The sequence below is a fragment of the Panthera onca genome, chromosome A3 (genome assembly GCF_046562875.1).
Source record: "Panthera onca isolate mPanOnc1 chromosome A3, mPanOnc1 haplotype 2, whole genome shotgun sequence".
NCBI lineage: Eukaryota > Metazoa > Chordata > Mammalia > Carnivora > Felidae > Panthera > Panthera onca.
The window spans coordinates 133,787,107-133,812,558 of NC_138341.1; the positions used below are offsets into that span (position 1 = coordinate 133,787,107).

A 25,452-nucleotide genomic window follows, 5' to 3' on the forward strand; every position below is an offset into this window, starting at 1 on the left:
ATCCTGTATAAACGAACTCTTTTAGTTTTGTTTTTGTTTTTGTTTTACAGAGATAATTTCTGTGGGTAAACAGATAATGAATGGGCATGTCTAAAGATGAACTTAAAATATTTTGCTGTATGTTCTAGAATATTACTGTTTTAGGGCACTTACATTAGCTTACCCAGATTAAATGATTTAGTCTCCGTTTGCTGGACTCACGATGCGGTCCCATAGGAACACCGGGACGGGGGTCGGGAGCAGATAGGTGGAGCCCCCACTGAGCCTGGCTGGGGGAGGTACTCGGCTTGAGCAGGACTGGGGCGCTTCGTGTTGACCCCCAAGACCGTGCCTGCCAGTGCTCTCCATTTACTGCAAGTTTGTCTTTAAAATGTCACTCTAGCCACAGCAGTAAAAATTTGGTATCTGTTATTTTTGTTGTCTCTGGGCTCAGAATGATGCCCAACACCCAAGTTAGAACATTAGGTTTTCTTAAACTATTTCAACTTACAAGAGCAGACTAACTTTGAATTGGAACACTGTCCGACTGGCCAGTAACATAGATGTCCTAGTCACAACACGCGTGCATTTTCCAGCCGCTTTGATACAAAGAGGAAAAGTCCATTTCAGGGCACCCGACTCAAAACCACAACAGAAATAACATTAGTATGTTTGGGCTCGGAATGAGGCCTGGGCGTTTGGACGTGGCCTTGAGGCCGACTTAGTTATTGTCTCCCGTGTGAGGAAAGAACAGATGGTGGCATTTTAAATTTAAAACTCTAATCGCATCCTTGAAAAGACCCCACTTTTGCTGTCTTCGGCTGAAACGAAGAGTAAGGACTGTTTGAGAGAAAAAGATGCCTGCTACGTCTGCATTTACAAATATGCCTGGGGGCGCCTGGGGGCCTCAGTCAGTTGAGCGTCCAACTCTTGATTTTGGCTCAGGTCATGATCTCACAGTTGTGACATCGAGCCCTGTGTCGGGCTCCTCACTGTGAGCGTAGAGCCTGCTTGGGTCTCTCTCTCTCTCTCTCTCTCTCTCTCTCTCTCTCTCTCTCTCCTCTGCCCCTCTCCCCCGCTCGCTTGTGTGCACACTCTCTCAAAAAATAAAAATAAAACTATTACTGATACTTTTTAACATTCATTTCTTTTCGAGAGACAGAGACGGAGCGCAAGGAGGGGAGGGGCAGAAAGAGAGGGAGACATAGAATCAGAAGCGGCTCCAGGCTCTGAGCCGTCAGCGCAGAGCCTGATGCAGGGCTCAAACCCATAAACCGCGAGATCGTGACCTGAGCCGAAGTCGGACGCTTAACCGACTGAGCCACCCAGGCGCCCCGGTACTCCTTTTTTTTTAAGTAAGTTCCACACCCAACGTGGGGCTTGAACTCATGACTCTGAGATCAAGAGTCGCATGCTCTGACCGAGCCAGCCAGGTGCCCCTAAAAATGTTACTGATATTCCAATATTTCTGTTTTAAAAAACCACAGAGGAAGCAAGGAAAAGCATTTTAGCAATTGTACCTGCTCGGCGTCTGCCATTTGTGATCTGTGTGTAGTTAACGAAGCGTTTACCAAAAGCCGTTCTCATGTTCCACGGGCTGAAACGCTGGCGGTGTCCGTGCCCAGCCTGGATTTTCTCTTCCGTCAGTTGCTTCTCTTCCCGCGGCTCCCGCTTAAATCACATGAACACAGTTGCTTGGCAGGTTTCGTTACCCCTCCGTCCCTGGAGGATTTTGTTCTTGTTGATTCTGACCGGTAGGTTGAAAAAGAGTCACGCTTGCTTCTCTGAGTTTTCTCCAGGACTGGATCGCTGCCTCACAAAACAGGAGACAACGGCCATAAACACCTGGTCCGGATGAAGGGCCGCAGAGTGATGCTGGTGTTCTGAAAGCCGGGTGGAATCCTGGCAGTCGTGGGTCAGATTCCATAAATGCTCTGAAAACTAGGAGGCCAAAGTTGGTTATCTGATCCTTGTTCATTAAAGGGATGAATGAAAGTCACGTAAAAATCTTGGGTGCTTCCTGAATAGCGCTGGGAACAATCCAGGTGTCTCAGCCCCGCTCTCCAGAGGGCCTGAGTTCAGGGACGCAGGCGAGCCTGTGCCCCGTCCCTGTCCTCCGGCTCCTCCGGGGGGGCCGTACCACCGCTCCGCCGTCGGTGCCGCTTCCGTTCTCCGCCGCTGGATGCCGGTGCCCTTAAGCCCTCTCCCTCCTCTGGTTTCAGAGCTTCTCTCTTTCGCTGCTGTCTCTTCAGGCTTACCACAGACAGGCAGATCTATCAAGAAGAGTGAAGCCAAGGCACCCGGGTGGCTCGGTTAAGCGTCTGGCTTCCGCCCGGGTCATGGCCTCGAAGTTCGTGAGTTCGAGCCCCGCGTCCACGTCTCTGCTGGCAGCACAGAACCCGCTTCAGATCCTCTCCCCCCCCGCCCCTGCCCCTCCCCAGCTTGCGCTCTGTGAAAAATAAACGTTAAAAAAAAAACAGGGACGCCGAGATGGGAATCGTACACGGTAGCTACTTCTCCCCTGGCCCGTGTCCAGACACTTGAGCTCGATTTACTCGGTCAGACGTGACAGAGGGAAGCACTGTTTTAAAAGTCAGTACACACACACAGGCACATGTTCATTCATTACACTCCCCAGAGTACTGCTGCGGGAAAGAGGCTTGTGTGATGGAGACAAAGCGAGTCCCACAAGTGGGGTTTCTGGGCCAGAGACGCATGCCATCGGTCGCTCAGTGCAAATGCCGTTTGGAAGGACAGTGACTGAGGGACGGCTTCCGTTTGTTCGTCTTCTGAATACACAGACAGAGCAGCGCATGACCCGCCATTCTACCTCTGTTCCGCGGCACTTTCCTACTGGCTTTTTTCCCCCAGTGCTTTAGAAAAAAGGTAATATCCGGAGGTCATATGGTTACACAATTTGTAGTCTTTTTCTCGCAGCATAAACCACTTTCTACGTTGTCAGAAACTCTCAAATAATTGTCTGCTCCTCCTTTCTAAGAATGCATTATGATTTATCTATTTTCCCCATTTTTTGGACATCTAAGTTATAAGTGATAAAAGGAAGCAAATTTAAGATAAATACATGATTGGGGTGCCTGGGTGGCTCAGTCAGTTAAGCGTCTGACTCTTGATTTCGGCTCGGGTCATGATCCCACGGTCCATGAGTTCGAGCCCCACATCGGGCTCTGCACTGACAGGGCGGGGCCTACTTGGGATTCCCCCCCCCCCCCCCCCGCCCTCCTCTGCGCATGCGCTCTCTCTCTCTCTCTCTCTCTTTCGAAATAAACTTAAAAAAAATAAAATGCACGATGTCAGCTGTGTAGTAACTGTACACATAGAAAAATGCATTTGCAGGAAAACACGGTTGTTTTTTTACTTATACTATGTGTTACTTTATAAGCAGAGAGGGTCAGTCCCTTTGAGCCACCTATGTCTTTGCAACTCCCCTCCCTTTCAAAAGTGACCCTCCCTCGACCCTTCAGTCCACAGAGAACAGCCACGGCCACAGCCACATCCACTGTGGATGGAAGTCTTCCTGCCCTGGTTTCATTTGTCCCCAAGGGGTAGACCATTCGCCCAACTTTCTGGGGCCGGGAAGAAGCCTGCCAAGGTCAGGCATGCCCCAAGAGCAAGTGACAGGACCTGTAGCTAGTGGGAGGGTCCCGTGCCCAGGCTCTAGGGGACAGCCCTGCTCAGGTCCCAGCAGTTGAGGCCTTGAGAACATGGGTTTGGTATTAATGGATCTTTTGAATTTGGAAGAGAAAGCAAGATTTTTAGTATGAAAGGCTCCCAACGTTTTATTGTTAGTGGCTAATTCAACTTTAAAGATACAACTCGGGGCACAACCCACCACAACTGTATGTAGCACAGGGTCCACAGTCCTATCTAGACAACCAACCAGTCACACGTAGAGTAAAGAGACGGTTGACTGCCGACACGCCAGGAAGGGGGTTGCTGAGGAACGGTGGAAAGCAGGTACACCAAGCCTGGAGGGGGGAAGGAGGAGGGGGAAGGCTAGCGGGACAGATGGGGACTCCTTTCGCCTCCTGTGTGCGCTCGGGAGGGTTCTTGACGCTGTGGCCCCAACACCGCTGAGCCCTATCCCGCTGCCTGATTCTGGTCTTGAGGATCCCTTTTTATTTCCTACCCAAGAAGGGGACCCCCCCCAAGAGAATCCTCTCCCCAAATCCCCCACGGTGTTGGGGCTTCCCGGGGGTCGTCCTGCAGAGCCTGGAGGCCTCCCTGCACTGACGGCGAAAAGCAAGCTCCTGTTCTTCGAGGCCGTCCCGGCCCGGTGCTCTGGCGGCACCCCCTTGTGTCGTTCGTGTGGCTTCCCTGTGGCCTCGACGGCACACCTTGTGGGCCAAAGGAGGGTCTCTTCAGGCGTGGCACCTCCCAGATGCCCCTAGGGAAGGAGCTGCTGTGGTCCTGTGTGATTTTGGAGGCGAGCAGCACAGTAAAGACCGAGCTGGGGCAGCAGCTGAGGGCTCAGCACGGGCTGGCCGGCTCCCGTGTGTCGGGAGGAGCTGGGAAAGGCTCGGCAGCGTTCAGGAAGAGGGCTTCGTGTCTTGTCCCGTGCTGAGAATGTGTTCTGTAGGAGATTCTGGGTGCCGTGGGGCCGTCACGGTTCCCGTTCCGGGCAGGGTAGGCTTTCCAGGAGCCCCTGAGGTCTGCGCAGAGTCGTGCTCACGGCTCACGCGTACGGCGGTCCGGTAAGGCTGTGTCGCCAGGCGGTAAGGGACAGAGACTCAGGCAGAGTCGGGAGGAGCCCGTGCTCTCCCCTCCGCGAAAGGGCACCTTCCCCAGCAAAGCAGATGCGGCCACACACGTGCGAGGTTTCTCCCGGGGAGGCTCGTTGGAGACACGGACATGTGTCCCGGAGAAGGGCCTGTGCTGGTGCGGGCAGCTCTCCCACGGGAAGACGCGCACCGGCCGCGGCGGCCAACGCTGGTTGACCGGTGGGTGCCCAGCCCTGTGCTGAATCCCCTGCGTGGTCACCCTGAAGTCTCGCCCCAGCCCGGACCGCGCCGGGAGCTCGTTTTACTTCCCATTTAGCGGAGGAGGTAACCGAGGCCCAGAGAAGCCACCAGTGTCTCTCTGCCTGGGACCCACACGAAGAGGAAGACGCCACCAAACAGACGCTGGCCAGGATCCTTCCCTGAGCAGGGCGGGCTCCCCAGGCAGACGCCCTGTGGCAATAACAATGGGCAGCAGCCTGTGCCCCCAGACGGGTCTCCCCCTGCCCCCCACCCCAGCTTCCTGCTGGGACTGAGCCCACTCCCCTCACTGGCCCTGTTCCCGGACTCCAGAGCAGGCTGCCCAAAGCAGGGTTCCCCACAGGCAGCGTCCGCATCGCCTGAGAAGACGTGAGAAATGCGGGTTCCTGGGCCCCACCCTAGACCCCGAGTCGGACACCGGCCCGGGGTCCCATGAGGCCTGGAGATTCTGACGCAAGGTCGAGTTCACAGCCCTCGGCTCCGCCTGGAAGGGGAGCTCTGCGGGCCGCTTCCCGTCCAGGCCGGGCTCAGCGGCAAGCGGCACATCACAGGCTCTCGTGAAGTCAGTCATCGTGAGACAAGCCAGCAGGTGCTGCATAAATGTGGCTGATGAGTCCTTACACAGGCTTTTCCCGAACGCCCCCCACGTGCTAGGGGCTGTGTACAGGGCCCTCCTCCTGCACACCTGGAGGTCCGGTCCCTCTAGGACGTAGAGGTCCCGCGGGGAGACCTGTGTGGCAAGCGGCCCGACACAGAAAATGCTGGGAACCCTCCCGAAATCCAGATTCGCAGACGCCAGAGACTAGAGGGAGGCTGACCTGCAGGCAGGCCCTTTCAGGGCAGGCCCTTTCCGAGCCGGCCCTCCCGGGCCTGCCACGCTAGCTCCACACGCAGAACTTGGCAAAGCAGAGCTTGACTCAAAAGCTGGCTAAGCTGAGATACAGGCAGAACACTCCAGGAATTTCCCGGGGGTTTGCAGAGCGGTGGTTGGGCACGGGCGAGGGTCTCAGGGGTAGCTGCCCTCCGCGTGGTGATGGAATGTCCTGTTTCCTGCCCTCTCCAGTGCGGGGCTGCCTTCCAGGAAGACGACGTCATCGTGCTCAATGGCACCAAGGAGGATGTGGAGACGCTGAAGGGAAGGATGGAGGAGAGACGGCAGAAGGCGAAGCTGGGGAAGGTAATGCGGCCCTCGCGTCTGCCCCTCACCTTCCGGAGGCTTCGGCTGCCTCGGCTTCGGGGCCAGTTGCAAACCACCGAGTGGCCTTGCTGGCGGCTGCTGGTGGGCGTGCCGCGATCGAGGTGGCTTTCGCAACCTACGGGGGCCGGGGCTCTGGAAGGACTCCCGTCGGGGCTCGCTGTGCGGGCAGGGCAGTTCTGCTCTCCTGCACTCAGCTTCTTCATCGGTGACCTGGGGGTGGCGGTAGCTCCTGCATAGGACAGGTGTCGTCAGGAGGGGAGAGGGCCAACAAGGTGATGCCCGAGGGAGGGGCAGCCGCCAGGGTCGCTGCGCCGTCACTGATGGTAAGAGTCCGTGCTGGGTGTGCAAAGTTCGTAAAATAGAAGCGGAAAGTTACCGTCACCCCAGCACCTCTGGAGAGTCCGTGCTGCTCAGGTTTGCAGGTCCCGGGAGTCCCCCAGAGGTGTGGGTGGGGGGCCCGACCCCGGAAGCCTGCGATCCCCACCCTCTGCCGAGGCACTTCCGGGTGGCAGGGAACTAAGCAGCCTGCCCACAACTAGAGCCCCCGTGGCCTCCCTGCGCCCTGTGCCGGGGGACTGGCTGGGAGTGTGGTACCACCGCTCGCGGGGACGGAGGCCGGTCGTGTGCCCAACCGCGGCGACCGAAGCTCTGGGTGGATGTGCCACGTGAAGGCTCTGTTTTGTGACCCTGGGCTTAAAATCACATTCCACAAGCAGTGGATTCATTGCTTAATGAGCTGCCATAACGACCGGGCTGAAAACAGTTTATAGGCTAAGAAGTCTTTCGATGTGCCATCCATTCTGCCTCCAGCAGTAAATTTTGTTATTTCTTAAAGTGTTTGCGGATGATCCCTGTGGCTTTTCACGAATAGCAAATTTTTCATTCTTTAAAAAAAATGTTGGGGACACTTGGCTGGCCCAGTTGGTGGTGTGTGCGACTCTTGATCTTGGGGTCATGAGTTCAAGCCCCACGCTGGGTGGAGAGATTACAAAAAAAAAAACAAAAAAAAATTTTTTCTTTAAAAAGTTAAAAATAATAAAAAATTAAGTGAGGTTCAGGGTAAATGTGGGAGAAATTTTGTGATTAGAACTAAGTCAAAGGAGGGGCGCCTGGGTGGCTCAGTCGGTTGAGCGTCCGACTTCAGCCAGGTCACGATCTCGCGGTCCGTGAGTTCGAGCCCCGCGTCGGGCCCTGGGCTGATGGCTCAGAGCCTGGAGCCTGCTTCCGATTCTGTGTCTCCCTCTCTCTCTGCCCCTCCCCCGTTCATGCTCTGTCTGTCTCAAAAATAAATAAACGTTAAAAAAAAAAAAAAATTTAGAACTAAGTCAAAGGAATGCTTGAAGTATTAGAGAATTTGTTGCAGTAGCCCGAGTGCATAAAATCATGGGGGAAACCCTCTGTGTGGCGTGCATTTACCAGTGACGTAATAGTTAGAGATTTTTCGGAGTTGTCGTTGTTTTAATCATAAAAGGGAAAGGAACTCTGGCATGTAAGTGCACGCATTCTGCACTGGCTTTCTGAATTAACTAGGATTTCGTCATCACGAGAACAAAAAGAGAACACAGAAGGCTCGAGATATTTTAGACGATTTCCAGAAAGGAGCTGCTCGTTTTCTTCGTTGCTATCATTGACCCAGCTCGGTTTTTAAAAAGCACAAAAGGGAAGAAAATGTGTTTCAGAGGAAGCTCCGGTGTTTGTATGGTCGTTAACCATGTCACTTCAGTGAGTCGTCTCCTGTCCCAGGCTTCCTGCCAAGGTGTTCAAAGCCCAGTGGAGCCAGCACACCCCTCTCTGCAAAATACTCACCGCAGCTTCTGGGAATGCCTCTGAGATACTGCTACCAGGATACCAGAATGTTTCCCAAATATGCTCACAGATGAAAACAAGATAGAGCACGTCCTGACTTCTCTTGCCTTTTATAGAAAGCCTCAGCTGTGAACGAAAGGCTTCAAAATTGGCAGTTGTCAGTCTTTTTCTAAAGACTAGGTGTTACCTTCACGGATTTGAATGCATGCTTTGAGCGTGTGAAATGAACAGGAAGTTTTTACATTTTGTACAGCATTACAAGTCCCTCTGCACGTATATATTACAAGTTCAAGGCCAGTGCCCGAGGAGGGTCCCTTTTCCACGTTTTCTACTGAGGGGAGCCTTCTGAAGTAGTTGGGTTGTGTGTCTCTAGTGCCACCTTTTGGATACTCTGGAAAATGGCGTGTTAAATTCTCTGAATAAACACAGTTCTGTTTGTGCTTCCTGTGACTCAGTTCTAACACGGCTGTGTGATTTTAGAATGGTGAGTTTCATTTGGAAAATTTTTGCTGCCCAGTATAATTATTATGAGTGATGGAATTTTGGTGCCTAAAAATCTAACGGGTAATCCAGAGTTGAGATTTGGCTAACATGCCTTTTAGTATAGCCTCAAGCCGTTTTTTTTTTTTTTTAAGTTTATTTACTTTAGTAATCTCTACACCCAACATGGGCTCGAACCCATGACCCCAAGACCCCAAGACCGAGTGTCTCAGTCTTCGTCTGAGCCGGCCAGGTGCCCCCAGCCTCAAGTCTTTATAGTTAAATAAACAAATAGGAAAGCGGTTTGACAACTTTGAAGAAGTTACTGGAATGGGTTCGATTCGGTCCATGTTTCTGCTGGTGGGACTTGATGTTCCCATCTGTACTTTGGTATTATTTGTAGCCACCCTTGACGGTGTTAGCCCTGAAATCTGGCATCTGAGACTTTTGAGAATGTGGTTTCTGGAATATAAATGCAGAGCTGGGCAGGCGTCTCCAGGTGTATTCCCGAGTGACGCAGAAGTGCCTGGCTGGAAACACACACCGTTACCGTGGTCTCGAGTCTCCTTCAGAACGTGCACCCGCCCTCCACACACTCTGCAGCGGCCTGTCCCGGGGCACAGCCACACTCGCGCCGGAGTAGAGTGATCCAAGCACAGCTCCAGTCTGCTCTTTCTTTTTACAGAAAGCAAAGAAACCCAAGGCGGTAGAGTCTGTCTCGAAACCAGATGTCAGTGAAGGTAAGACGCTTAAAAAGGTCCTTATTTGAGCAAAAATAAGGCTGTGGCGCTGTTCCTTTAAAAAGTATATGCTCTTGTTTTTGTTTGCCTGACTGTTCTTTTTTAACAGAATCCCCAGGCCCATCAAAAATTAAGACAGGGAAGCCCGAAGAAACCAGCCTCGATTCTAGAGAGAAGAAAGCCAGCTCGGCTCCCAAAAGTGCAGGTGGGTCCTGTGGAGACAACAGGGAGCTGTTCAGAAAGCTGGTAAACCAGCTGGTTATGTCACGGTCTTTCTTGGAGTGAGTTGGAAAGCTCAGGGTCGTCCGAAGTCACGTTTCTGAGTAGCTCGTTGAGCCCTCTTAGAGGCGAAGAAACAGCCCCTCTACCCCAGGGTCGGCCCGAGGGAGGCTGGGCACGCGAGCCAGTTGTCTTCTTGCCGGGTGTGCCTTTGGAATCAAGCTACTGAGCCCGCACAGAGAGCAGGACCCTGCTGCGGACACTGGGTCGCGTCGTGGCCCGGCGCTCAGGGTGTTGGGCGGGAATGTTCCTGATCCCTTTAAGGCTCGGGTTTTATGTGCATCCCGCGTGGCATTCAGAGCCAGCCCTTCTCCTGCCTCTTGGCCAAGTGTCAAAGGGCTATTTAACACACAGTCCAGAATTCAGTGCGTTTCTCCTCGTTGCCTTTAAGAGAAGATATGTATTTCACAAAAAAAGAAACACAGATTGGGGTGCCTGGGTGGCTCAATCAGTTGAGCATCCGACTTTGGCTCAGGTCACGATCTCACGGTGGGTTCGAGCCCCGTGTCGGGCTCTGTGCTGACGGCTCAGAGCCTGGAGCCTCCTTCCGATCCTGTGTCTCCCTCTCTCTCTCTGCCCCTCCCCCACTCTCACTTTGTCTCACTCCGTCTCTCAAAAATAAATACAAAATGTAAAAAAAAAAAAAAGAAACACAGATTGATTATCAGGTAAAAGAATGTGCAGTCTTGTGCTGTAAGTAGCGTCCACGGTGGTTAGCGGATCCAGTCCCCGCCTTACACGTAGCGGCCACCTGGCCTGCCGTAGGCGGCCCCGCCTCCTGGGACTTCCGTTCCTGCCCCCCCCCCCCCCCCCCCCCGTTGAAGGAGGCAGAGAGCACCCCCTTGGGAGGACGATCTGGTTCACATCGTTCACGGGGCGGGGGCCAGAGCTGAGAAGGCAGCAGACGGTTACTGGTGCGGTTTCACGTGGTAGATGTGAACCCAGCAGCTTTAAGGAGCGGGCATCGGGACGACGGCTTCCACCGTATCCGGGGGAGGTGGCGGCAGATTCCCCAGACGGACACACGTGTTTCCTGTAAGAGTGTGGTGTAAGCTGGGGGTGACCTGTGGTCCCGACCCTAACGAATCTGGCTTCTCGTTCTTCCAGCGGCAAACGGGGGCTCTTCCGGAAAAGTCGGGAAGCCTCTGTGCGGAGCCACAAAGAGGTCCATCGCCAACAGTGAAGAATCTGAAGCTTACAAGTCCCTCTTCACTTCCCACAGCTCCGCCAAGCGCTCCAAGGAGGAGTCGGCCCACTGGGTCACCCACACGTCCTACTGCTTCTGAAGCCCGTACCGCACCAGGCGCCCCGCAGACCCTGCTGGGTCTCCGCGGGGGCGGCGCTGTCCCTTGTGCTCTGCCGGCCATTGGCGTGTGTGCGGTGGTGAAGTCGCCCTCCCAGACCTCGGAGCCGGCGTGGTCGCCCTTGCTAGCGAGGGGCGCGGGTTCCCCGGGTGGCCGTGCCGGCACCTGCCCGCCCCCTCCCGCAGGCCCCGCGCCCGCTTCCCCCTGTAGATGCGCCTGTCCCCCCACCGCCCAGAAAGACGCATGGGCTGCACTTTCTACGCTGAAAATCATTAAAGACTCCCGATTCCTCATGGGTGTGTGAGTGGCTCATTTTGACCAAAATTCTCATGCTTTTGCTGCCAACAGTTAAACAGGCCAAGAGAAACTGACCTTTACAAAGAAAGAGCGAGTTTTAAACGCACTGTGCCGCAGGTGTGGTTGAGGGAACTGGTCCGTGCCGGCGGAGGGGAGCGGGGCCTTGGCCCTCGAGGTTCAGGGCAGCTTCCTTTATCGGTTTCAAGGCAGAAGGGAGTTAGGACACCTGATGTTTTGCCACAGAATGAAACACATCTGCCTTTCCTCCATCTGGCTGTGTTTTCTGTCTTCTGTCTTCCGTAATGTTCTGGTAAGGGAATTGCAGCCTTCCCATTGATGGTGATCAGAGCAATCCCGTGTCCTACGAATTCCTTTTCCTCCCAGAAGATGAAGGGAATTCTATGTAAAATCGGTGCATTTTACCTTTACCTGTGCTCTGTGTCGACATCAGTCATTGAAAGTTCCCGTGAGACAGCAGATGAGGAGCCGGGAGTATCCAGGTCTCAACACGGCCTTCTGGACCCGGTTGTAGCATGGACGTGATCGGCTGGTTGGTTAACGGCTGGCCCAGGGCCCGGCTTCCATTAAAAGGAAGGAAACCGCGCTGGGGGAGGCCCCGGGACGGAGGGTCCTGTCCCCAAGTTCTCTGCCTCTACCTGGTGGGAAGTTTAGCCCCTGAGGAGGCATCCATACTGTGAATAGAGAAGGATTTTCATCGGAATTCCATCAACATCGGGTTTTGTTGTGGACTTCTCCAGAACAAACCTGCATTACCCGTCTTCTACCCGTTGCCCCTGTTCCACAGAGCCCAGTTAATCCATTTCTTAGTTATTGCCTGTCTCCTTTTTCCTTTTGTTATTGTTAACAATCAGCACCTTTCTTATTTGGTTAAGATTTCTTTTATCACAAGGAGTTTTCTCATCTCGCGAAGAAAACTTGATTCATTGGTCTTCTTATAGTCAGGTGTCACTTAATTACAGCTTCAGTCATCACGAGGCACTTTATGTTAACAGCCATTGTTTCTGCCAACTTCGATTCCCCTGATTTTAGCCTTAATTTTATTTTGCAGCGATTACTTTGTCCGGTTTTTCCCGGTGACCCGGTCACAGTGTCCCCAGCATCAGAACTTGAGCGTCTCAGCCCGCCCTGCTTCCCCTCGATCAAGGTCACATCCCAGCTCTGCAGGTCACTCCCCCCGCCCTCCCCCCCACCCCCCTCCCCGGGGTGCCCCAGCCTCCCCCCACCTGCCTCTGGCCTCTGCTATACTCTGCAGTCTCGGTCCCCTGAGGCTGCCCCGCCGAGAGAGCCCCGCAGCCCCCAGAGAAGAGCTTGCTTTGGAGATTCCTTGAGTGTCTAGCAAGGCATCGAGTCCTCAGAGGCCCGAGGAGCCGCACCTGCCCCTGGTTAAGGCGGGGACAGTGTAACCTTGTCCCCCTGGGCGGGACGCCTGATCTGCTGGAGAAGGAGAGCAGGCTCCCGGCTGGCTCGGGGCTACCGTGGTCCTGAGCGCTCACCCGCAGGGCTGAGCACCTGACGGTCTATCTTCGGGGCTCAGTGACCCGAGAGAGGGGCCGGTGACCAGCGTGCCTTCCCACAGCACCGCACGCGTGGGCACAGCTCATCTGTCAGGTCCTTTGTCTCCCACCAGTACTTGCCAAGCGCTTAAGTCGGCTCAGAGGGGTCAAGTCAGTGGGAGCTGAGCAAGGGTTCCCGCCCCCGGCCCCGGCCCCTTTTGTAGCCAGGAGGGCCATGGGAGGGGAAGTCTCCAGGCTGCTTAACTCTTATTGCCAAGAACGAAAGTTAGAGCCTCCCCAGAATGAACTGAGACAACGCCCACTTAGCACCATGAACCTATTCTTGCCCTTTGACCCAAAGAGCATTTTGGCTCAAAGATCTTCTGGGGACACCTGGGGGGCTCCGTCTGTTGAACGTCCGACTTCGGCTCCGGTCACGATCTCGCGGTTCGTGGGTTCGAGCCCCGCGTCGGGCTCTGTGCCGACAGCTCGGAGCCTGGAGCCCTCTTCGGATTCCGTGTCGCCCTCTCTCTCTGCCCCTCCCCTGCTCACACCTTGTCTCTCAAAACAAGTAAACATTTAAAACAAAAGATGCCTATACCTTGCCTGCTTTTCTACTTGTCTTTTACTGAAAAGTGCTTTAGATTCTGACCAGGATACAAACCCCAACAGTGTGATTCCTGTCATCAAATGTCCATGAACGTTTTCAAATCAGAAACCGCCTGGGACAAAACTTGCTGAGCACTCCCGTTGTTCGGTGTCGTCTGTGTAAATCAAGTCTCTCTGCTCCTCACTACATCACACCATAAGATTTTTTGGGGGGGCGGGTGACATAGAACACGGGGTGCACGCAGACACGGGGCCACCCCAAATACTCGGCCGCCGTAACTGAGCAACGGGGGTGACTCTCCCACGAGAGCCACATGAGGCTGCTCAGGAGAGAACAGGACGGAGCGACTGTTCCCAGGATGAGCCCCTGAGGGCCATAGGGCACACCCTCTAACACACGGCCAGACACCGGCCAGCCGCTCCCCGAAGGAGCCCCTCGTGAGGAGTGGATTCCCTTCACTGCCCGCCTTCCAATCAGCCCTTTGGATTTGCACCTCTGCCCGCCCAGCGCAGACCGCCTCCTGCAGGAAGGCCCCCGCCTCTCCAGCGGGCTGTGCGCAGGTAGGCGCCGTCTTCCCCCCGTGGTTCCCCCGACGAAACTTCTCGGTCACTGCCCAGAGCTCAACCCGGCTTGAGGCACCGGGACGGTTCCCAGGGGATCCCTTGATGACATTCAGAACATTTCATTCCCAGGCAACGAGTCCGTGAGTCCGACGACGCGGGGGAACAGGTGCCAGCCTCGTGTTGCGTTGCACGAGATTTTGGGGGTTCGTGTCATTTTAAAACCTGATGGCTTCCACTGTCGCACGGGCTGGGTCCTTGTCACCTCAGCGTCCTCAGTCCCCTCCCCCATTTACCCGGCCACCCCCTCCTTTTTCGGGAGAGCCTTCCCGCATAACCTAACCCAGCACGGGCCCCTCGTTCTGTCCTCGGAAAGTACTCTGTTCTTACACCTTTGGAATGAAGTACTTTATATTCTTGGTTGACCCAAGCGGTGCGCACTCAGCAGCGATCCACGAGTGGAGGCGGGCGGCAGAGACAAGGGGTGCGGGGACTGAGTGTGGCCACCATCTGGCTCCAGCCTCGAGCGGCCCCGTGTTCCCAGATCATCCCTATTTTCAAAGGGAGCCAGAAATCTCGGCTCTAAAAGCGGAGCCCCTCCCAACATTTAAATAGTGGCAAATACTTACTGCTAGAAACGCCGCGGAGGCCAAACGAAACACATCAGCGGCCCCCAGTTCGTGGCCTCTGGTTCAGTACCTTCCCCGGTCGCCTCTCGGTGCCACAGGGGCACGTGCTGGGTCTGCCCTGCTCACCACCGCGTCTGGATCCGCGAGGCAAGAGACAGAAACAGGTGAGGGCCTCTCCCGGTGGAGCCCCGGGCTCGGAAGGAATGTTCTGGCAGGGAGCTGGCGTCCCCCGGCTGCCCGTCTTCTCGCTCTTGACCGCCCCTTGGAAAGTTCCCCGCCTCCTTCAGGCCTCACTCCCGGGCAACCGCTGCGAGCCTCCTCATCGCCTAGCCTGGAGCCGTCACAATGGCCAGGGCGGCCCCCGCCTCTGTGACATCACCAACGGCCCAGCCCTGGGCACCCAGTCTCCAGGTGCAGGCACACAGACCCACCATGAGCTATTCCCTCCCCCGCCTCTGCTCACCATGCGGACGCTGACATGGGTCTTGTTCTTGCCTCTGTGCCTCTCCTGCGGCTGTGCCTTCATGTTCACGTCTCTGAGAGAGAAAGCCAAGGAACCCCAGGGCAAGGTGCCTTGCGGAGGGCACTTCCGGATCAGGCAGAATCTACCAGAGCACGCCCAAGGCTGGCTTGGGAGAAAATGGCTCTGGCTTTTTTTTGTCGTCGTGCTGTATGTGATACTAAAGTTTCGAGGGGATCGCGAGAAGACTAAGGTAAAAGGGTGGGAAGGGTTTCCATCGCACCGATTCGGTCTCAAGACGCGTCCGCCCCGGAGAGGCACGCCTTCTAGTAGGTTCCGCTCCGGGTCGTGAGGCGGAACCGAGCCGGAGGCGGGGCGCCCCCCTCACGGTCCTGCTAGACGTGGGCACATCCATGTCCTGACGTGTCCTTAGGGAGGATGGCAGTCCCCAGACCCCCGGGGGGATGGGCTACCGATTGAGGACGGCCTCCTGCTCATGGGGCGAATGAAAGCTTGGCCTGATACTCATCCGGTCAAGTGAGTCTTTTCAAAGTAAGGATAGAGTCGGGAACTTGGCGTGTGTCGGGTCAAAGTTACTCTCAGAGACACCTTCACCGCCGGGTTCGTTCCCTGATTCTTGATTTCCCTAGCGTCTGACTTCTTACAAGTTGCTGAGCTGGGGGCAGGTGGCGTCATTGTCCCCAGTAAAGGACAAGGCCGGTCGTGAAGGGGTAAAGCTGTGAAGAAGTAACAGGTCCTTCCTACAGTGGCTGAACAGCTAGCTCTCAGTCGGGGAGAAGGACGGAAACACGGCACGTTCTCTGCTAGACAGCCCCAACACTTCGTCGCACTGCGTCCAGACCGGTAGAGCAGCGGTTGGCAACCCTTTTCTGGAAAGGGCCAGCTGGTCGATGTTTTCAGCTCCGGAGCCTGTACGGTCCCCGTCGTAACTCCTCAACTCTGCCGCGTTGGCCTGAAAGCAGCCTTGTGTAATGTGTAACTAAATTGGCAAGGCTGTGTCCCAATAAAGTTTTATTTACAAAAACAAGGGGAGGAAAAAAAAAGAGAGAGAGAGAGGTTAGAGTGGGAGAGAGCCACAGCATAAGAGACTCTTAAAAACTGAGAACAAACTGAGGGCTGATGGGGGGTGGGAGGGAGGGGAGGGGGGGTGAGGGGCATCGAGGAGGGCACCTGTTGGGATGAGCACTGGGTGTTGTATGGAAACCAGTTTGACAATAAATTTCACATATTTAGAAACAAAGCAAAAACAACGGGAGGTACGGATTGGGCCCCAGTTGGCCAATCCCTGGCCTCGAGTGCCATGCTGGAACCATCCTTACTGAGGCCAGCCCGACTCTCTTGGAACCGAGTGGAAGCCAGCAAAGTCAACGGTATCATTCACCCCGCATCTCTTTCTTGACAGGAGCAGAATCCTTCTGGGCTTCGAGGCTGCTCATTTCGCTCTCCGCTGAAGAAGACTCAAAATACTTCCCCCAGCAAAGACTATGCGTTCAATACCTTAACCCAGCTCGAGGTGGACCTTGTGAAATTTGTGTCCAAGGTGCGCAACCTGAAAGTCGCCATGGCAGCTGGCGGTAACCCCAAGCTTCAGAACCTGGAGGCGCCTGCGGACCCTCACAATAACATCACCATCTATGAGATATGGGGGGAAGAAGACTCTGAATGAATGGACTTATGTGTCAGAGGAGGAGAGAAAAAGCTGAGTGTTGGCAGACCCTATGTAAACTAATAAAACTATTCTGAAGAAAAAGGATATTCTCGAATGTGACACCTTCCCCCCTCCTTTCTTTAAAAAAAAAAAATTTTTAACGTTTATTTATTTTTGAGACAGAGAGAGACAGCAAAAGTTGGGGAGGGGCAGAGAGAGAGGGAGACACAGAATCCGAAGCGGGCTCCAGGCTCCGAGCCATCAGCACAGATCCCGATGCGGGGCTCGAACTCACAGACCGCGAGATCGTGACCTAAGCTGAAGTCGGACGCTCAACTGACTGAGCCCCCCAGGCGCCCCCCTCCTTTCTTTTTTTTTAAACTGGGGGGGGGGGGGAATAAATGTGAGACCAGGGGCCACAGCAGTTCCTGTGTTGTTTTTGCTCTCCTCGCCTCCTCGAGAGCAGGCAGAACACGGCGACGTGGCAGCAGAGGGTGGCGTGTGTGGCTGCGTCGCTGGGACCCCGATGGGATGACGGGCTTGGGGGAAATGTGGAATGAGCTGCCGATACCGTTTTCAGAGCTGCTGTCTTTCCAGGAGCTGTTTGCGCGAAAGACGGAGCCAAACTTTATCTTCCTAATTTATTACAAAGTCCAACTTCAGTTACGGATGTAAAAGAAAGTGCTGGGGGGGCGCCCGGGGGGCTCAGTCGGCTGGGAGTCCAAGTCTCGATTTCGGCTCCGGTCATGATCTCGCGGTTCCTTGGTTTGAGCCCCACGTCGGGCTCTGCGCTGACAGCGGGGAACCTGCTTGGGATTCTTTCTCCCTCCCTTTCTGCGCCCCACCCCCACCCCTCGCAATCTCCCTCTAAATAAATAAATGAATAAACAGACATTAAAAAAAAGAGAGAACGTGATTGAATTAAGGGGTGTGTGTGTGTGCGTGCATATGTCAGGGAATGGTGGATTCTAGAATCATTTGATTTTCTTACCACCAGAAAAGTCTTTTTATTCATTCCATCTCATGGATTACACGTACTGACTTTTTCTTCTACCAAACTAGCAGTTATATATGTCTAATTGGATTAAGAAAAACAGAGAATTGATCTATATTTTCAGGGTAATTTGAATAAGCTTCAGACGAGCTAAGCAGAGATTCCCAAATTAGTTGATATGAATGTTTATAATACTTATTAGGGGCGCCTGGGTGGCTCAGTTGGTTAAGCGTCCGACTTCGGCTCAGGTCACGATCTCGCGGTCCGTGAGTTCGAGCCCCGCGTCGGGTTCTGTGCTGACAGTTCGGAGCCTGGAGCCTGCTTCGGATTCTGTGTCTCCCTCTCTCTCTGCCCCTCCCCAACTTTTGCTGTCTCACTCTGTCTCTCAAAACTTGATAAATGAAAAAAAAATTATGATACTTATTAAAAATATGGATATTTTCGCATGTTAGGGTAGCTAATGGAAACTACACGTACCCGAGGCTGTTCAGTTAGCTTACTGACCCCCTAATCTAGGTCAGCGTGTAGTTTTATAGATGTGCAGGTGCAGCCCAGGAGAGAGAAGCTAGCTGGGGAAGACCATGGAGATTCTGTATTCCTAGTTCAGTCCAAATTAATGTGTGCCTGACAGAGGAGTCCTGAATCTCCATCAGTGAATCCCCATCGTTGGGGCAAAGTCTTCAGGCTCTGTCGCCGTGTGTGTGGGAGTCAGACCTCAGACAAAAGCCGCCCGCCCATCTCTTCCCGTCTTGTCATTCCTGCCACTTCACTTTTCTCGTCTTGACCTAACAGGACGGGGAGAAATGGTAGGAGCTGGGATGACTCCAGTAGTCTGAGTTTTTCAAGCAACTGGGACTATAGGAGTTATTTTCGTGGCACACTGAGGACATTCAGATAAGCAAAAAATATTTGGGTTTTAATCTGTGATCTCAATATGGCACAGACTGTGGAGGTAATCTAAAAAGCCAGGGGTCAACGAACCATGGCTCACAGGCCAAATCGAGCCTGCTGCCTGTTTCCATACTACCCATGAGCTAATAATGGCATTTATTTATCTATTTGTTTATTTATTGCTATATTTTTAAGCACCTTTCTTTTTGGGGGGGTTCTGTTTTGTTTCATTTTTTCACACAAGCATGGAGCCCAACGTGGGGCTTGAACTCACAATGCTGAGATCAAGACCTGAGCTTAACCGACTCAGCCACCAAGGTGCCCCTGGCTTTCATATTTTTTTAATTTTTTAATTTTTGGAGAGAGAGTACACGCGCTCAACTGGGGAGAAGGGCAGAGGGAGAGGGAGAGAACCTCAAGCAGACTCCACGCTCAGGGCAGATCCAGATGTGGGGCTCGATCCCACGACCCTGGGATCATGACGTGAGCTGAAATCGAGAGTCAGACGCTCAACCGACTGAGCCCCCCAGTCGCTCTTGGTTTTTATATTTTTAAATGATGGAAAAAAAGATGAGTAATATTTCATGACATGAAGTTAACACGAAATTCAAATTTCCGTTCATAACTTTTATTGGCACACAGCAACACCTGTTCATTTCCATATCGCCTAGGGCTGGTTTTGTGCTCAATGGCAGTGTTGAATTATTGCAACCGAAACCCTATGACCCACAAAGCTGAAAATGTTTACTGACCGGCCCTTTATAGGAAGTTTGCCAACCCCTAGTTTATTCTAATCTTAGTTACATGTTAAGAACCAGGAAGAGTGTTCAAGAGGAGTAGATATAGTCACCTGTAACCCTCACAAACATCCCACATTTGTCTGATAGGCAAAAATGTAATTTTAAGGTTTATTTATTTTTGAGAGCGAAAGAGAGAGCGTGAGCTGAGGAGGGGCAGAGAGAGAGAGAGAGAGGGAGATACAGACTCTGAAGCAGCCTCCAGGCTCTGAGCTGTCAGCACAGAGCCCGATGTGGGGCTGGAACTCACGAACTGTGAGATCATGACCTGAGCCAAAGTCGGACACTTAACGAACTGAGCCACCCAGGCACCCCCAAAAATGTAATTTTATAATTCCTATTTATTGTAGTTCTGCCCAGGTCACTAGCCATTAGAGATGGGAACCGTAAGAAAAGGCAAAACATCACAATTCCTTATAGATAGCAAGTTGGCAGAGGATATAAATTAGAGCACAATCTGCTCTGCATTTGGATTCAGCAATTTCTACAAAATAGCGTCTCTGAGTCTTTGCCTAGTCTCATACAGAGCTTTGCAGCCCACGGTTTTGCCTAGACAACAGTATTTTCTCAGCCCAGTCATTTCCATGCAATATTTTCATGTAAAAATGCAGTAGATTCAGGAACTCGACCTTAAGGAAACTACTGAAATCTGCTGGGTTTTTTTTTCTTAAAAAAAAAAATTTTTTTTTTAATGTTTATTTATTATTGAGAAAGAGAGAGAGACAGAGCATGAGCAGGGAAGGGGCAGAGAGAGGGAGACACAGAATCCGAAGCAGGCTCCAGGCTCCGAGCTGTCAGCACAGAGCCCGACGCGGGGCTCGAACTCACGAACTGTGAGATCATGACCTGAGCCGAAGTCGGAAGCCCAACCGACTGAGCCACCCGGGCGCCCCCCTTTTTTTTTCTTTCTTAAAAAGAGAGTGGATGTATTAGCTGGGGAGAGGAGCAGAGAGAGAGAATCTTAAGTGGACTCCTCGCTGAGCTTGGAGCGCGACACGGGCCCCGATCCCACCACCCTGGGATCATGACATGAGCCATGATCAAGAGTCCGATGCTTAACCGACTGAGCCACCCGGGCGCCCCTGAATTCTGCTGTCACGGCATAAACTCCTAGCATCGCTACACTCTGGGGTGTGACAAGAGGAGTCGACAGGCCAACTGTAAATGCCGACTCACCGTGGTCACGTATCGCTGACACCCTGGTCAGAGGGGCTCGCCCCCCAGGGGTCGTGGCTGTGGGACTCACGGTGGCTTCCTTCCTCAAGGCCAGCAGGAGGAGGAGGAAGCGTCCAGTCTCACATGATGCAAGGAAATCAGAGGAGCGACAGCAGCCACGTAACCTACTGGTTAGAAACAAGTCCCTGCAAGGGAGGGGATGACACCAGGCACGGGCCCCACGGCAGACCCCGCCGCAGAGAGGGAGGCCGCTCCCGCGCAGGGGATGGGGACTTCACGGGGACACTAACCAAGGAGTGAGAGGACAGCCAGTGCCCTGCTTGGCATGGTCACCGCAAGGCCTTTCTTGGGGACCTGCGCGTGGCTGGTGGGCAGAACCCAGAGGGGCTCGTGTGGTCAGGCTCTCCCTTGAGCATGGACGGGGGCCAGGACTGTGACGGGGCGGTCACCCCATGGTCGCGGCGTGTCCGTGAGGCTCCGTCCTCGCCAAGATGCCCTCCTCGGGCTCTCGCGGTCACACCGCGGCCGCACGGATTCTAGCAGCAACCAGTGGCCTAGGAGAGGCCCCCCGCGTCGGACGAGACCCCAGCTGGCGCTGGGAGTTCAGCCTGGTGACACCCTGAGCAGAGAAGCCTGCTGCCTGAACTCATGCTCTTGACTCGCAGAAAGCGTGCGGTAATAAATGCGTGTTAAGCTTTCGGTCACTGAGTTGGTAGCAATTTATTACACAGAAATAGAGCGTTAACGCAGCTGCATTTTTCCACCTGCCGTTTCTGATGCCCGCAGTCAGACCTCGGCATCGGCCTCGGAATCGGAGAGCTGGGACCAGAGGCATGTGGCCAAAGGATCCGGCATGCGCATGTCCCGTCCCCTGACACCAGAGGATCCAATCTGCTGGCTCGGGGACCAACCCTCTCCCTGCACCCCCCCCCCCCCCGTCACGTCTGCTTGGCCCCCAGTCATCCTCTGAAGATTTTACTTTGAAATAATGACAGATTCCCAGGAAGTTGAAAAGGTAGAACAGAAACTCTCCTCGTACCCTTCACCCGGTTTCCCCGGTGGTTGCGGCGGGTGTAACCAGGGGCCTGACGTCGGGACCGCGTGTGTGGACAGTTCTGTGCCACTTTGTCCCACGTGCAGCTTGCAGGAAGCCCCCTCGCAGCCAAGACCCAGGGCTGGCCCAGCTTGGGAGGCTTCCTTGCAAGGGCACCAGAACGGCCTGCCCCACCATCCCGCCCCCCGGCCATCACCGATCTGTTTCCATCTCTAGGACTTGGTCGTTTTGAAGATGTCACGTGACTGGAGTCGTCCAGCCTGTGGCCCCTGAGGTTGGCTTTTTCACTCAGCATAACGCGCTGAGTTCCCTCCACGTGATTCTCTGTGCCCACGTCCTGCTGAGGATCTGGAACCGTCCACCCGCTATAGGTTGGGCTCTTACACGTAAATCTGCTGGACGTGTGCCCTCCCCTGAAACCTACAGAGGCAGCCAACCGGCCTCTGAACCCCTTGACCTGTCTCCTCCCAGCTATGCCACACCAAGCCCATTTCTGCCTCAGGTCCTTTGCACATGGCTTCTCTCCCTGGGGTAAGTTTTTCCTCCAGATGTCACAGCGCTGACTGCTATGTTCGTCCTTCTGGTCTTTGCCCAGAGGGCCACCTGCTCGGGGAGGCCTCCACTGACCGCTCGGCTGACCTCCCCTACCTCTCCAGCCGTATCACCCACTTCACTTATTTTCTCTGCAATACCACCACTGCGTGACATTATGCTTTTTACGGACCTGTTTCTTGTTTGTCCTGCTTCATGCGGACAAGGGTGGTTGTCTGCTGTGGTTACTGCGGTGTCCTCAGCGTCAGAACGGAGCTTGGCACATCGTGGGCACTCCACACAGATTTCGAAAAATCTACTTGGAACTCGTTTCAGATTTACAGACAACAGTAGCACAGAAAGTTCCCTCCTCCCCCCCGTTTCCCAGGACGTTGGCCTCTTAGTAACCGTGGGAGAATCGTGACAACCAAAAATGATAATAGGGCTGCAATACTGTTTGTTCACTATGAAGTTCATTTCATTTCTCTCTGTTCTGGGATCCCGGCCAGTGGCCCACGCATGCGGCCATCTGCCTCGTTGTCCTCCGAAGTGGAACAGCTTCATCTATCGTGACCTTGGCAACTTTAAAGAATGGCGATCAACTGTTTAGTAGGATTATCCATTTGGGTGTTTGTTTTCTCAGGATAGGAATAAGGTTATGCGCTTTTGGCAACAACACCAGAAATGTGGGGCACCAGGGAGGGGGGAGCTCAGTCAATTAAGTGTCTGACTCTTGATTTCGGCTCAAGTCATGATCTCACGGTCGTGGGTTTGAGCCCTGTGTTGGGCCCTGGGCTGACAGTGGGGAGCCTGCTTGAGATTCTCTCTCCCTCTCTCTCTCTCCGTCCCTCTCCACCCAAAATAAATAAATATCTTAGAGGATACTATGGTGTCTATGCCAATCTGCCCTTCAAACTTTCACCCACTAGTGTGAGCCCCGATCAGTGGGTGTTTCCTGCGATAATTATTTCCGTGGTGTTGGTATTTGCCTGATGCCGATTTTCCTCTTTCCTTCTACTGTTATTCACTGGAGTTCTACTGGAAGGAAGACCTGTGTTTTCTCCCCCGTTTATTTGATTATTTATTTATATCAGGATAGACACATAGGTACTTATTTCCTCGTGCTAAACTCCAGTATTTTTGTATTTCTTTTCTTGCTCAAACTTTGCCAGTGCCCCCGGGTCGGCTCCCTCCTACCTTGAACAAGCCCCATCTTCTTTTGAGTGGTTTCTTACTGTCTGGAAACCCAAGACGTTCCAGGATCATCTTGTTTATTCCCTGCCTCAGCCGGGGAGTGGGGGGCGGGATCAACCACTTCTCCAAAGAGCCCTCGTTCCCTGGATTGGAGACCGGCATTCAGCGACCAGGCTCTGGCAGCTGGAAGGTGCTGGTCTGCCCCGGACCGTCACAGCCCCCAGACCCCCATGGCGGGAGCCTCGTCGGTTCCTGTTTTACCCTTTCTGCGTGTCTCTTGCACAAATGAACAGAGACGTGTGTTTTCTTGTAGCCCCTCTTTCTCACGGAAGGATACCCTGTTATCAATATGCTTCGGGGCTTTGCTTTTCTTGTTTAACAGCGAGCCCTGCATATGGCTCTGTGGTGGTTCACAGAGACCTTCGTCATTCTTTTTTTCCACCCGCAGAGTACCCCACTGGGTGGGCATGCGAAAGCCGAGAGTAGCCTGTCCAGCCACTCCATGTGGACATATAAGTGGTTTCCAACAGTTTGCAAAGACAAGTAGTGGTGCAATGAATAACCTGGCTTACGGAAGCATGTTTGTGCTGTCGGAGGGTTAGCTGGGCGTAGATGCCCAGACGTGGGATTGCTGGGTCAAAAGGCAGTGCACATGTAGTTGTGTTAGGTCTTGCCAGATTTCCCTCGGGGGGGCGGGGGGGGGGGGTGGTTGTGCCAGTTCGCACCCTCGCCGGGGACGCCAGTGCAGATTTATAAACGAATGCGGGCAACGGCTGCTGAAAGGCCTCTTGGAACCTGTTGTACGGCCTGCGGTTCCAGAGATCACCACCAGGTGGCAGACAACGCCCACCTCAGAGAACAGGGCGCCCTCGATTTCCACGATTTCTGTCTTCGAGGGCCCTTGGCAACAACACCGCGGAAGGTGAAGGGTAGCCCTGATGTTTTTATTGCTAACAGCAACCAGCATTCACGGTACTAGCAGGAGCAATGCCATCATTTTAGCAACAAGTGACATTTGCTGTGTGACTATTTACTCACTCAAGGGCTTATTCTGTGCCCTGTTGGGGCCCCGGGGATGTGAAAATGGAAACATCCCGCCTGGAGGGGGAGAGGCAATAAACAAATACATAAGCCCAACACATAGCCTGTCAGGTGCACGCATGTACTAAGGAGACAGATAAGTAAGGGAGGAGGTATGCGTGCAGGGGTGGGGTCAGTGAGCGGGGTGGTTGGTTTAAGGTAGATCGGGGAGGAACTCGCTGAGGGCAATCTGGCAGAAGGGTGTGGAGGACGGACATAACGGGAAGTGCAAAGGCCCTGAGGCAGGCCCCTGCGGCAGGATGGGGGGTGCTCAGTGTAGGGGTGGGGGGGCAGCGAGTGAGAAGAGGTAAGAGACGGCAGGGTGCGGGCCATGGAGGCTTTGCAGGCCATCCACAGGATCTGGACTTTTCCTCCATGATAGATGAGAGCCATGGGAGAGACTATCAGATGCTCAGGGCCCCGGAGAGAGGGCTCCCTCCTCCCCACCCCCCCAAGCCAGTAATTCACCCCTCCCCAGATATCTGTGGGCAGCCGGTGTCATACCACGGTGGTGGGGGGGGGGGCGGGGGGCGCGTACTTTAGGCCCTGGACGGGTTGGGATCCTGCTGCCCGGAAACCCCTGTGAGCAGCCTTCCCCTGGGAAACCAGGCATCTTCCAGAGGGCCCTTCCGGGTCACCCCTGCCTCCCTGTCTTCGAGCTACTTAAGGATCCCGTAAACTGTTGCGAAATGTATAATTCGGAAGCACCCTTGTTCGTAAACACGCATGAGAAAAGCGCCGAGCGGGGCTCGCTGGTGCAGCTGTGTCTGCGGCCGTCCCCACTGCAGGCCCCGCCGTGGTTCTTCCAGGTGTCTCTGGAACCTGCCGGAATGCCTCCCGGACTCCTCCTTGACTAACGAGCTGGGGGGAATCTTTAACACATCATCGTTTGACATCTGGGACAACCACCCGTCGTGCCGGTTCAGGTCCCCTCCGCGGAGACTGCACCTTGCTCTGGGAGGTGAGCTGGATGCCCTTCTGCTTGGGGAGGTGGCTCTCAGGAGGCTCTAAGCTCCCTGGGGTCCCACCCCCTCCTGCGTCCCCTTGTCCTTCCTCTGCTCTCCCCCCAGGCCTGAGGTCTCTGTGAGACAGAGGCCCCGCCAGGTTCACTCCTGGCCTCTCAGGAAGCAGCCCAGCCCCTGGTGGGCAATGGGGCTTGGGCTTGGGAAGACCTTGCAAGGCTGAGGAGGGACTTGGGGGGCCAGGAGGCTGC

At 54.1% G+C, this 25,452-nt stretch overlaps 3 protein-coding genes across 9 annotated transcripts in view; 2 read left to right on the forward strand and 1 right to left on the reverse strand.

The window, feature by feature from the left end:
- RTF2 (replication termination factor 2) overlaps window positions 1-10,886 on the forward strand; it is a 41,475-nt gene extending 30,589 nt beyond the window's left edge. The window contains exons 6-9 of the mRNA XM_060620931.3: window positions 6,040-6,153; window positions 9,146-9,200; window positions 9,310-9,405; window positions 10,587-10,886. Coding sequence (XP_060476914.1) covers window positions 6,040-6,153; window positions 9,146-9,200; window positions 9,310-9,405; window positions 10,587-10,765 — 444 coding nt within the window. The 3' untranslated portion in view covers window positions 10,766-10,886. The remainder of the gene's footprint in view (window positions 1-6,039; window positions 6,154-9,145; window positions 9,201-9,309; window positions 9,406-10,586) is intronic.
- LOC132670356 (putative beta-1,3-galactosyl-O-glycosyl-glycoprotein beta-1,6-N-acetylglucosaminyltransferase 7) overlaps window positions 1-14,703 on the reverse strand; it is a 44,995-nt gene extending 30,292 nt beyond the window's left edge. For 5 of the 7 annotated variants that reach the window (XM_060620920.3, XM_060620910.3, XM_060620889.3 and 2 more), the window contains exon 1: window positions 14,394-14,703. The gene's annotated coding sequence lies outside the window, so the exon portion shown is untranslated. Of the gene's footprint in view, window positions 1-1,499; window positions 1,594-14,393 lie in introns of those variants that run through there. The other 2 variants (XM_060620879.3, XM_060620860.3) reach the window with 2 other exon arrangements.
- Window positions 14,704-14,779: 76 nt separating this feature from the next.
- LOC132670388 (protein FAM209-like) lies at window positions 14,780-16,624 on the forward strand. Its single transcript, XM_060620941.3, has 2 exons — window positions 14,780-15,106; window positions 16,277-16,624. The coding sequence occupies exons 1-2, from the start codon at window positions 14,858-14,860 to the stop codon at window positions 16,538-16,540; spliced, it is 513 nt and encodes a 170-aa protein (XP_060476924.2). The 5' UTR covers window positions 14,780-14,857; the 3' UTR covers window positions 16,541-16,624.
- The last annotated feature ends 8,828 nt before the right edge of the window (window positions 16,625-25,452 follow it).